Genomic DNA, 13,857 nt, shown 5'->3' with positions numbered 1-13,857 from the left:
GTTCTGTCCTTTTGCTTCAAACGTCTGTTAGTCTGGCTTTTTCCTCCATTCTTCCTTTATTTCCCTCCTACCCTCAAATATGTTTCTCTGTCTGTCTCGCATCTAACCCTCCCAAATCCCTCCTGAGCTTCATTCATGAAAATGCAGATCCACAGCAGGGCAGGAAAAAACGTCAACAGACGTAAACTCCCCTGCTCCACCAACCAGAAAAGGCGCACTATAAAAAACAGGCAGCAGCAACCAGGCGACCCTAATTCAGTGCAGCCTCCACCAGAAATAGCAACTCATGCATGTATTAATCCCCTACAAGCCAAAAATATGTGATTGAAGGAAACCGGCTTCCATGTATTGCTATAGGGACAACTCCTCTGCCACAGAAAAGAACGATTTATCATCGTGCTGTCTGAGGTCTGACTCACATTTGCTAAATATTGCATTTTGATATTTAAGGTTATGTCTAAATCAGTCATTCACCTTTGCATTTAGTGCTCTCACTTCCTTTATGTGCTGGAATGTTTCTTTTTTGAAACCCCCTCCCTAACCCTCTCCACTCTCCTGCAGGAAATGCCACGAGTGTAATGCTGTTCGTAATGGGATGCAGACACCATGATTTTAACACAATCTGCCCCAAGATGTGGTTGTCATTTTATTAAAAAAGACAATATGGCATCAAAATTACGACATTCAATTACTTGTATAAATCATTATTTGAATACATAGTGATATATATCATTTGGTGATCCTGTTTTAGTTTTTGAAGGAACCAGAGGCTTCATCATCATTTGTTAAATATAATATATTTTAATTTCAACATTGATCTAAATGCAGGCATGTATTTGTGCTCAGTGTTACAACTGTCTTGAAAAGGAAACAAACATCAATGCTGTTGGGAATATGCCCACTTGCTATAATTACCACTAATGAATGCAAGTTTGACTTCCCTATGGAATAAGGCTGTGAAGCCCATCACTATTCACTATCTGCTAGCATTAGCTATCTGTCAGTGCTCGACTGCTGTGTAGCTACAGTCTGCGTGGCTGTGTCCACAGTCGGTGCATGCTACACTGTTTAATAATAGCTTTATAACAGACTTTGTTGTTCTTTTTGAAGAGCAGGAACAAGCCATCCTATAGCCTTTTTAAATATAAAAACAGTACCACTTAGCAAAAAAGTCATGCTCGGAAAAAATTAGAAGCCAGCTTGCGTCATTTATTGTTTGCTACATTTTATGGATAAATTCAGTACAGGAAGGTTCTGACCAACGGATGATTTAATATTTCCAGGGGTCTAACTCCTGTAAAGCTTACAATTTAATACAAATCTGAGCAAAAAAATAATTGAAATCGTTAAAATTCATAGATCTTTTTTCCAATCAAATGCTACAATGATAAAAATCAAACCTTGGAAATATCAAAAATACAAGTTCCTGGCTGTTTACGGGTCACCGGCCTCATAGAAAGCAGTGGTATAGAAAAGTATTTGAGGATTTCCCTGTGTTCATTAAATGGTGCAGTTTGCTAGTATATATTAAAATGCACATTTTTGCCATGTGTTTTACCCTGGTAATTGCTGGAATAGTACGTTTTTTATTTAATGAGAGCAATAAACAACAGCAGACTAATTACATACGATATATAAAAAAAATAATGTTGCCCATAAAAGTTCTGCAGCACCTTCACTTTATCCTTTTTAAAAGTAGAGTTCAGAGCGCTGCGTGTTTGAGCATTATATTTTCCTTGTTTGAAAAATATACCGATCCAAGGCTGTTAGCCAGTAGTCCTTGAGCTCTGGTTTATTTATATAATGCAGCGCTTTTAAAGATAATAATGCCTGTCACAGCTTCATTCTGCCATTGTAAAGTTTAAATGTGCAAATAAGGCACTATAATGTTTAATTGTCTTGTGCCATGTATAACCTCACCAACACTACTGCACACTTCCGGGTGTAACTTAAGGGAATGATCCATCTCATTTCTCTGTTGTGACATTTTGTAAATTGCACTATTTAGCCCAAGGCTGGCACTTCAGCACTTATTACTGATTGAATACAGGGACCACGTCATTGGGGATGGGTTTGTTAACTGTTGCTCTGCTGTGGTTTGATTAGCCTTTTTTTACTCTTAAAGCTCTTCGTTGTAAACAATGCATTTAAATATGCTTATATCGGTTATATATTTTTACGAAACAATGTTTTCTTTGGTTTCTTGTTGTAGCCTATGGACATTTTATTTCTCTAAATAATATAATATTCATAACTTAAGAAGCAACAGTCAACTTTTGAGTTTGTAAAAAAATCCGTAAGAACTCTAGCTGTCAAAAACTAAATTCTCAATCAGGGTTGATGGACAATGTCACATTGCCCCCCACTTCGAATCAGGGATAAAAGCACAGAGAAAAAACAAATACAGATCATTAATGTGAAATAGGTTTACCAAAAATGTTCAAACATCTTTTATGTTATTGCTGCTTTGTCCATTTTTACTAAATGCTGATTGTTTGTTTATTTAGTTGGAGGAAAACAGCCAGATATGAAAGCAGAACTACATCCAACGATGCCCACCAGGAGGAATCTGTCTGCGTCGCTGGCACCACAAAGCCCTCAGACGTTCGCCACAGCCCAGGTGTTTGAGGAGGGCATGTTCCCACTCCAGTGCACACCAGAACCTTCTCAAAAAACATTTAAAGACTTGCCACAGAGCTCAAGTGCCATGGATCCTAACATGACATTTGAAGTTATGGACGATGATGATCAAACTGCAAGTAATGCAACCATCATATTAGGAAGTAGGAGTCCCTGTCAAGCGTTGGCGTCAACGGAGCTCTCGGGTCCCAGCCAACCACTCCGACTTCCGAAAGCCAACGAGGGGAACCAAGTTCCTAACAAAAGGTGAGAGAACGTTCATGCCTAAGCTTTCCTTTTGATTTTAAAACGTTTAAAAGGGTATGTGATCCTTCAGACACACATTCCTCCCTCCTGAAAGTTGGATAACATTACTAGTCAGTTTTGAGAATGGCTTGTAATGTTGATTACAGTTCTCTTGACACTAAACATGCAGTATATTGTCCATATGGTGCACTCTTTTAACGTGTTGAAGTAGTCGTAAACAATGCATCGATACAGCTGCATACTGCTACTACACTCCTGTGGTTCCTCCAAAAAGGTTCTGCTATAATAGTATAGGACATTGTGTAAGTAAGGCTTCGGTAAACAATACTACTCTTTATGGGAACAGACACTTTGGTAAAACACACAAAACACTGCTAACCCAGCACTGCTATCTGAAGTCCCACTCGTGTCATGTATTTCTCTGTTTGTCATATACAGTGGGGCAAAACAATATTTAGTCAGCCACCAATTGTGCAAGTTCTCCCACTTAAAAAGATGAGAGAGGCCTGTAATTATCATCCTAGGTATACCTCAACTATGAGAGACAAAATGAGAAAGAAAATCACATTGTCTGATTTTTAAAGAATTTATTTGCAAATTATGGTGGAAAATAAGTATTTGGTCAATAACAAAAGTTCATCTCAATACTTTGTTATATACCCTTTGTTGGCAATGACAGAGGTCAAACGTTTTCTGTAAGTCTTCACAAGGTAGAGCAGTGATGTTTTGGGGCTGTCGCTGGGCAACATGGACTTTCAACTCCCTCCAAATAATAATTGCTCCCACAGTTGATTTCTTCACACCAAGCTGCTTACCTATTGCAGATTCAGTCTTCCCAGCCTGGTGCAGGTCTACAATTTTGTTTCTGGTGTCCTTTGACAGCTCTTTGGTCTTGGCCATAGTGGAGTTTGGAGTGTGACTGTTTGAGGTTGTGGACAGGTGTCTTTTATACTGATAACGAGTTCAAACAGGTGCCATTAATACAGTTAACAAGTGGAGGACAGAGGAGGCTCTTAAAGAAGAAGTTACAGGTCTGTGAGAGCCAGAAATGTGTTTGTTTGTAGGTGACCAAATACTTATTTTACCGAGGAATTTACCAATGAATTCATTAAAAATCATACAATGTGATTTCCTGGATTCTTTCCCCCCCTTTTGTCTCTCATAGTTGAAGTGTACCTAGGATGAGAATTACAGGCCTCTTTCATCTTTTTAAGTGGGAGAACTTGCACAATTGGTGGCTGACTAAATACTTTTTTGCCCCACTGTACTTGCATCTTGTACTTTTCTCTGGGTTGCACTCATAATCACCCAGGTGTCTCATGGTTTATCATGCATCAAAGACTGACTTGATCTAATATTGTTAATGTCTTGACAAGCCAGCAAATATGTTTTCACCTGCTTCCACATACTTTTAATGCTTTTAATAAGATTAACAAACACCAATAATGATTTTCATTAACTCTCTGAGCTATTGAGTACAAACAAAATAAGGGAAATGCCCACTTCCAATGCCTCTGTGCTAACAACAGCCGATCTGGAGGCACAGGGTTTTCCGGTTGCCTCTACGTCCGACCAATTTGTGTAAATGCGATATCTCAAGAATGCCTGGGGGTGATTTCTATACATTTGGCACCAATGTCCACTATGACTAAAGAATTCATGCAATAATCATTTACATTTTGCACAGTCTAATCGGATAAAATGACTGGAAAAGGCATAAAAACTAAGAATAATAATGTAATGTTTATTAAATATATATACTTACTATACTTTCTTGTATCATCTTCCCAGAAAGCATAAATAATGTTTTTTTTTAAACAAGCATCTGTGTAGTTAATTGGTTCAGAGGCAAACATGTATCTGTTAAATCAGTTCCATAAAATGTATAGGATCAAACTATAAACATGTCCCTTCGGCCGCCAATGAAAGTTTCCCAGAATGTAAGGATTCTATGTAAAAGACGCTCATTCTGGATGGCTACCAAACCCCGCAGAAGTGGTAAATCCCTAAAACCTTTTTCAAAACAAGACAGAGACTATAGTGCAAACAGACGAAGTATTATCACCAGCAGCAAATTTCCAGACTGGAACCATAGGCCTAGAGGCTTAAGTCAGCTAAGAAGAGGCAAACAGAATAGGAAACATTTGGAGCAGAAGACGGGGTTTGTGTCAGTGAAAGATGTTCCAAGCAGATGAGCCTTTGCATTTACACATTGACCATGTATCAGTGTATTGGTTTCCAACTATCTTTAAAGGTCTCCTATTATACTGTTTTTCATCAATATATTATAGGTCTCAGATACAAAACATGTCTCTGAAGTGTTTGGCTCAAAATACCAAACAGATCATTGTAGCATCCCATAATCCCCTCTGTTCAGCCCTGTTTCAAAAGTGCTGATTCTCTGTCTTTTACTTTAGAGGAAAATAAGGTGCCCCTCGTCCCACGCCCTTCTGCGAGATATTTGGTTAAAAATAACACAATGGTGCTCTAGGAGGAAATTCAGGTAATAAGGTGGGGGGGTTATACCTTGGTTTGTTATTGGCTAATGGTTACACAAGCCAAAAAATCGTTATGACATCATAAAGTGGCCAAAATCTGATCAGCTCATTTTCACACAGGTTTTTATATAAATGGATCAGGACAGAAAGTGAGGGAATCTTTTTTCCTGAAACTTTCAGAATCTCTTTACACAGAGGGACACATGTTTATGTATAAAATACATGAAAAAGTGGATTATGCATAATAGGTGACTTTTAACCTCTTCTACACTGCACCCCCGATACCGGGGGGAAAAACGCATCATCTGCAGGAAACAGCGTCTGAGGGCATCTTAATATTCAATAAACTATGAATGTTTTATATCCATGTAACGGGAAGAGACTCAGCTAACTGATCTTTTTTTCTTTCTTTTTTTAACCCACAAAGCTAGCGCTGAGCCTATGAATTAGCCACGAGCGAAAAATGCTAACAGCGTGTTGCACTGAAACTCACTCATAACACCCTTATTACATATCGTAGCTGCACGCCCAACCCATCGATTTGCATCGTGAGATGACACAGAATCGATCGGTACATATATCATCACTCCATGATAAGAACTCGCAAAGCTATTGACAAGAACAGACATCAAAACATGTGGCGCTAGGTAGCTAAAAACTGCAACATGGCTCACCTTGGTCGTTGTCTGGTCAAAAGTGGTCTTCATTAAAACAATAAAAACGCTGCTGAAGTTAATCCATAGGTTAATCCAATGTGTCTGTCTCTTTGAAATGATTTCTGATAATCCATAAGCAATAAACCTGCTTTTCCGTTTCCAGATGTCAGAGCGAGAGATAGGTTCACTCTGATGCAAACCTGCATGCGCAAAGCCACCACCTTACTTTTTTTACCATGTGTGTATATGGGGAATTCCCCTTTGATTCTATTGGCTCTAACGGTCAAAAAGAGAAGTCAATCACCAAAATCGACCAATGGGTTCCAGAGAAACGGTAAAAACGGCCATTTCCACCCAAATCACCTCAGAGGTGGAGTTTATTTTGCTAAACCTCTCTAAAAAGGTCAAATGACACTTGTTTTGCATCAACCTTGATACAGGGTACTTATTATATGTTGTACTTTGGAATCCTAAAGCTTTTAGTCTACCTTACCATCATCCAAGGGTAGTTTTCACTATAAGTAAAAAATATTTTTTGGACGGACACTATAATTTACAGTTTTTTACTATATGTTCAATCTGAATTTTCTTTAAAATAAAAAACATCTATATTGCTTCTGACTTTTCTACATCCAACTCACAGGTTTACCATTACTTTGAGAAAAAAGATTATTAATTTAACCCTTTTAGAAGGGAAGATATGGTCATTTGTTCTGGGAATGTCATTTCGGCTTAACAGGTTAAAATCTAAATGCATTAGCTAAATCAAAGGAAATATAACTGCTTGGGGAACAATTGTACTGCCCCACGATCAAGCTGTGTCACAAGGAGTTGTTTTTCTTTAACTTAAAGAGCCTGTGACACGAGTTTCCCCCATCATCCAAACCCAACAATTTGAGTAAATATTGTCCCCTTGAAAACCGTTACTGAACTGATTTTGGATATTTGTACTTTGATAACCATTAATCTGCCCTTCAATGTTGACCATTTCCTGGATCTGCTCGGGGATTCTTCAAGTCCCGCCAAATTACGTGTGACGTCATTGCGGGCACAGCGCTCCAGCTGCACCGTTCAGGATCCCAGCATCTGCATGTAAACGCACGATGGTGCACACAGCAGCAAGCTCAGATAGCTCAGACAGTTTCATTTTGAACGTGTCTGAGAGCTCATATGAGGCTGAAGGATCGGTTTATGTTGTATCTCTTAGAAGTTTAGGAATTAGGTGCGTCAATATGGGCGATCATACGGTCATGTAGCCAGTGGTGGAATGGGACTAAAAATCATCCCGGGACTCTCGACCGGCCCACTTCGGTACCGCTAGTAAGTTGTCAACGGGGGGAGTGGGGGATGTCAGGGGCGGCGGGTGCTGTAGATAGTAAATGTAAATATTTGTGTCACTGCATCCTGGTAAAATACAAATATAATGCAATGTCTGTGTCTTTGACATTAGCGCTGCCAGCCACCTGTGCCCTGTACTACGAAGCCAGTTCAACAGACCCTGGATATGTTTGAGTAACAAACTAACTAACAACAACAAACTAACAAACGAGATCTCGCTAAGCGGTCCTACGACGCTGGTTATCAACTCGGTAAATCAAGCCAGGGTTTCTCTCACCAGCTGAGAGCGCGTTCACGTCTAAGACACGAGTGGATCTGACTTTAATTACATTTGACTCGAGTGTTTCGTCAACATAATGTGTTGCTTAAAATAATACTTCTGCATACAGTATGTGACACTGTAAGTGTTGCACGGCCAGACACGGCAGATAAGGAAATATATGATATATTATGATATTATATGATCGATGATCTGATTGATGATGTAATATGAATGATAAGTGCGACACGTCGGCGTCTTCTCTGCATAGGCCTACGGCAGTTTAAACTGTATTTCCTTTATCCTGTAATATGACTTGAGAGATTTAAACTCCGCACACTGAGTTGATCTCTTTTCTATAGACGCCGGAGGCGGGCAGCGTCAGGTAAAAAAGTTATTTAGCCTTCCCAAACCTGAGCCTCACGCGCCGCCTATGGGGGATGTGCTAGTGATTTATCCGACCGGCCCACTTCGGTACCGGCCCATCGGGATTCGTCCCGATGGCCAGTCCGCGACTGCACCCAGCCCACGTAAACTGTCAACGGGGGGAGCCTCGCTGCGGGGAAACGGTGGACCTAGTGTCCCGATCGGAGTGGGAATAATAATAATAATAATCCGTGCATTTTATCCATTAATTTCCCCAACATTGTGGTGAAAAAAACACACGTTTAATCCATGTTGGTGTACTACAACTACAAAAAGCATCGGTTTGTTTTCTCATCAGGAAATGCAGACCGGCTCAAACAAACGATTTTTAATCATCATTCTCACGATCATTTAATGTATCATATGTTCGCCGAATTGACATGAAAGCACTAATACATGTAGTTTCATCCACTTGAGTTTACAACTACAAAAATAATCGATTTGTTTTTATATCACATCCTACGGGAGGAAATTCAGTAGCTCTCACTACCGATTTTTAATCCTAATGTAATCATCATCTTCACCACGATCATTTATGTTTATGTTCGCCGAATTGACATGAAAGCACTGACAAATATGAATATACTGTAGTCAACTTCATTACAACGTTATTAACGTGCCTAAACTCAGTAATTCACCATTTCTACGCATGACAACACACTTTGTCCGTGTTTGGCTCTCTCGCCGCACAGTGAAGCGTTCCCGCATTGACGTCACTTCCGGCTTCCCCCAAAACTTCAAAATGAGTCGAAGGAATTTCCCCGCGATGTTCTAAATTATTGATATTTAACGGAATGGTATCGCTTTTTCTTTTTTAAACTGACGGTTCGAGATTACTAGTAGCCCAATATTTCATTGCACAACAGTTGTTGGGATGCTGTCACAGGCTCTTTAAAACACAAGGCTTATACCCACTTTCTGAGAGCAATGTTGCCAAATATTTTCCTATGGAAGAAGCTAGCATTATCTCCAAAAGTAGCTTAAAGCGCAGGACAGATGACGTCACATGCACAATTGCATATTGGTGCAATGCAATATTTTTCCTAAAGCTTGGTGGTCGCTTTGAGGGTCACAGCAAAAAAAGACATTGGGAATAATTTGATTATACTATATTATGTGCTTTTTCCCTGATGGTCTGAGTCAATCGCTTTAAGAGTTTAGGTTGATAAAGAAAGTCTTCAAATGGAAAGAAAACACTGCCCGGTAACGGGTTGTCCTGCAGCAGACAGGTCAAATCTCGATTGGAAAAACGATTGCATCGCAAGAACCTTTTGTAAATATTTCAAAAGTAGATACCATTGTAGATGCCAACATTGTAAACTACGAAAACGATGTTAAAAAGAAAAGACTTCAAGAAACGGCATTAGTTTTAGACTGGCAACTGTATAAAGGCGATTTTATGGAACTGCAAAGTGAATGTGTGGCAGTTCTCTGTGCGGGGGTTATGCAAAGTGTAGCAGACACGTTTTAAATTACTTAGACAGTTTAACTGTTGTGTTTGGAAGAAATACAATAAAAAAGAAAAACATTTTTTTTTAAAACCTCAATACACACGTAGAGACCTGACTCAGCAGTAAATGTGAATGTTAAGGGCTAATGATTAAGAATGGCATTAAGGTACATACGTAAAAGGAGATATAGTTTTCACCAGGTTGGTTTTGCCAGACATCCGGTTGCTCAGTGTGTTTATAGCGCAGTGGGGTTTTGTCCTGCATCGGAAGTATTTGCTCTCTTGGGATTAGCTTTAGCCCCAAAGCGATGCCAGAGATGGAGTTTAGAGCGGCTAAATTTGTCCATAATCATTTAAACCTCGTATAAGTATGGAAATGCTAGAGGATTTTGAGCATTAAACTGATTATACGGGGTAAAATGTCATATAACTTATGGATAGTTTACAGAAACTAAAACGGGAACACACAATCCTTAAGCATTGATCTACTCATTTTCTACCTTGAGGTGTTATTAAAAAAAAGAGACCACAATATTTGCATATCCAAATGTCTCAATGCAGGTGCATCGGAACAAAGCATCACATATCAAAGCTTCAGATTTGTATACACGCAGCTTACACAATACAAATCAATGAATAAGCTATTTTGATTGAATGTTTTGATAAGAAGTCAGTAGAGACTGTTTGGTAAGGTGAACCTCTGCTCTGCAGTCAACAGATCCTGACTTTACAAGAAATGCAACGAGCCAAACCGACCTACATGCACATGACGTCGGCTGCCAAAGGAAAGCGAAAAATGAACTGGTAATGTGCCTCTGGCTTCTTCTACCTGCAGTCGATAAAACGCTTTGCTTTGACATAATGATTTTGCCGTCTGACTAAAGCTGTACAGAACTGAGACCAAAATTGAAAGACAATTCTGACTATTAAAGGAAGGAAATCAAGTTATTGATATTTTGTTTGATAACTCTATTTATATTTCTCTGCTTGTTTTATTCACTGCAGCACCCAAGAAGACATAACGCAGCGTTTGACTGGACCGAAGCGCATCAAGATAGAATCTTCATTCGCCAGCAGACCCCTCAGAGTGCATCGTTTTGGGGGTAAGTGTCAACACCGAAAAAACAGAGTTTAAGGAGACATCCAGACACTAAACATAAACTAGTCATAATTATTCACAATATTGACTGTCATGACTAAGAGTGCAAGCATACAACCTATAATTTACAGAATAAGATGTTTTTTAGATGAAATGTATATTTCGAACAAACCAAAATGTTTTATATGTTTATTTTTCACTGTTGTGAGTTGCTGTTAGCAGCCAGAATGATATTGCCTGACAAAATAAAGGGTTTCTATACACTATAGAAAAATATGGAATTTGACTTTTGAAAGATTTCCAGGTCTGGATGTATGGGAAAATATTACTGTTACCAGACTATTGCCCATGACAATTCGGTTTTCCAAAATTAAGGATTTCTTTCAAACTAAATATGAATTGATCATTCCAACAGTGTTTTTGAAAGCTGTTTAATGTCGTACACACTAAGTCAAGATGTATAAATTGCAACTAACTTATACAACTATGCAGAGCTGCGTGTGTACATCACATCCTGTAAAACAGCTCTGTGCAAGATGGTTTACAGTGCATCATCGTCAACATTATTGCAGGCTGGCTTGGCAATGCCCAATATAATGCCTGTTTGGCCAAAGATTCCAAATGGGAAAAAGAGATACAATTTGTTGGCGTATAGTCGTTTGACATCTCTTACCTGCCCAAGGTGGCTATTGTAAGCCAAGTGCAACAGACTGTAGTGTTGCTCCAGCTTACTCTGCTCCCAGAGTCACAGCATTTTGACCCAACCCAACGAGAGACCAAGGCCATCAGCAAGTATTGATCCACTTATTTCAGCTAGAGTACCTTGCTACAATCTTCTGGCATTCAGAATGTAACATTCATTCTAATTTTAAAACCTTTTATTTACATAATAAACCTCTAGCTGTTTGTACTCTGTACACTGTCATTTTGAGGTGGTAAATGTGTAGGAACCCTGTAAAATGGTGCCCTCTGTATGGCAATAACAGCGTCATGATTGTTGTTTCTTCACATCCTTTAAGCCCCTGTCACACTGTCCCGAAATTGACACCCGATGGACACACGATAAAGGAAATGTTCAAATTCGGCTGTGATCGTAGCAACATCGGGCCATTCGTGAGGGCATCTAAGTCATCGTATAACCGCCGGTGGAGTTTCTCAGGCTCCGGCAGCAACTTCGTGAGCGGCAACTTCGTAAGGCACTCGTGAGGGCATCTTGTCAAATCGTGTCATCTTCGTGTTATCATCGGTGCATTCACCCTCACTCTGATCGGGGCGAATGCCCGATGGCACCGATGATAACAAGATGCCCTCACGATGTCCTTACGAAGGGCAACATTCACACACGAATTCAACACGAAAATGAACCTTCGCAAGGTCCTTCGGCAATTTTTTGGCATGCCAAAGATTTTGCCACCGCTCACGAAGTTGCTGCCGGAGCCTGAGAAACTCCACCGGCGGTCATACGATGGCTTAAGATGCCCTCACGAATGGCCCGATGTTGCTACGATCACAGCCGAATTTGAACATTTCCTTTATCGTGTGTCCATCGGGTTGTTTTATTGAACAACAAAATCATGTACACATATTATGTAAATAACCCAATTTGTGTTCTGTGAAACTAAAAAGGATATAATATATTATTTTGAAGGAGAGTTGACAGGAAGTTGTTGTTGTTATGGAAACAACATTACGGAGAAAACGTAATATTTTCTACATATAAAGACGGATAAAGTAAAGAACAAAGTCTGAAGATATCAGTACAGTATCATAGTACTGTAACATAATTGTTTTTAGGGTACTTTCGTTGCAGTTGTATGTCTTAAATGTAATGTAAATGTTGCCTTCGTGTGTGGTTCGGGGCCATCTTCGTGCGAAATTCACAATTCCATATTCGTGTGTCCATCGGGTGTCAATTTCGGGACAGTGTGACAGGGGCTTTAGTGTGTTCACTCTTGACACTATTCTTGTTTGTTGTCCTCAGATTCACAGGAGAACAGGCCACAAAGAGTTGTGAAGAGCATTTCTGAAGGAAACCTGATGGATCCTCAGAAGTCTAAGTCCTTTTTCTATAAAACGTCTCAACAGTTCAAACGGGCGACCAAACGGCTGTAAAGAAACATTGTGTTTGAATCCCACCATTTAGCCTTCTTGAAAATGTCCATTCTCCATCTTTTTACAACATTTTCATCTCCTCAAAAGTATTTTCTTCAAAACCTAAAACTGTAGAGGTTTCTTTAACAAAATGTGTTATAAATTGCACTAATATGTTAATATGTTGGATTTAGCCTCACACGGCAGTGGCATTTTACTTGACTGCACATACATTGTATAGTTCTTAGATAATCCAATTTGATTATGTTTAGATACATTAGTTTCTTTGAACTGTTCTCTAAAAAAAGAGCCGGTGTGATCTGGTAGGTAGCAAATGTCCCTGGGCAGCTAATATCAAAAGAAGATTACTTGACCTTAGATAAAGGAATGGCTGCAGAAAGAATTGAAACTGCTCTACACTGAAAAGTTTGAATTTGTTGTCTCTTTTGTCTCTGATGTACAGTTAATAACATGGAGTTATGGATATATCATAATAAAAATGCTTGTAAAATAATCTGTGAATGTTTTTGAATGAGTAAGTCCCTTTCTAAAATGTAATCTCTGCCTTTGTCTGCAATTGAAATAGGGTCTGAATAAATGAAGAGGGTGATAGAGTGGTAAATGAACTTTTGGTTACAAGATGTTCCAACGATGAATAAGTGACGTAGGCCGGACTTAGGGAAGGTGAAAATACGACGAGAAATTGAACTGACCTAGGAGTGACCCACAGCATAACTCACAAACGTAACTTTCTCGTTGTCTTCCTATTGAAAAAAAGCAACCGTTTCATAAACCTTTATCAGAAAAGGTAAACCCAGAGTGTAGTGAGTGATGGGATGCTGTTTGTCTCTACCAATGCCTCGTGGGGTTTCAGGATGATAAGTGTTGTTTCACCTCAACAGAGGTGAAACAACTCAACTGACTCAACACTCAGTCTTGAAAGAGGTGTCACCACTAACTCAAACACTGATGTCCAAAAATTCAGTGAAGTTTTACCTTTATTTATATTTATTTATTTATATACTAGTGATTATTAAAAATGAAAATCTGATAGGCAAGCAGATAAGTAAAAATAGCTAAAAGACAACGGCTAAAATATTGGTAAACTAAAGGTAACGTGGGAAAAACAGAGCGAAAATATAGCTTTATGATGG

General features: G+C 39.2%; 1 protein-coding gene across 3 annotated transcripts in view; it reads left to right on the top strand.

Moving 5' to 3' along the window:
- The window catches only part of kif18a (kinesin family member 18A), a 49,240-nt gene extending 36,023 nt beyond the window's left edge, over positions 1-13,217 (top strand). For 2 of the 3 annotated variants that reach the window (XM_034217127.1, XM_034217119.1), the window contains 4 exons: positions 2,508-2,886; positions 10,225-10,317; positions 10,519-10,616; positions 12,594-12,772. In XM_034217127.1, the coding sequence (XP_034073018.1) occupies positions 2,508-2,886; positions 10,225-10,317; positions 10,519-10,616; positions 12,594-12,724 (701 nt within the window). In that variant the 3' untranslated portion in view covers positions 12,725-12,772. Of the gene's footprint in view, positions 1-2,507; positions 2,887-10,224; positions 10,318-10,518; positions 10,617-12,593 lie in introns of all 3 variants that reach the window. The other variant, XM_034217110.1, reaches the window with a different exon arrangement.
- Positions 13,218-13,857: the final 640 nt, after the last annotated feature.

This window comes from Gymnodraco acuticeps, unplaced genomic scaffold (genome assembly GCF_902827175.1).
Source record: "Gymnodraco acuticeps unplaced genomic scaffold, fGymAcu1.1, whole genome shotgun sequence".
Lineage (NCBI taxonomy): Eukaryota > Metazoa > Chordata > Actinopteri > Perciformes > Bathydraconidae > Gymnodraco > Gymnodraco acuticeps.
This window is presented reverse-complemented; position numbering and strand designations above follow the sequence as displayed.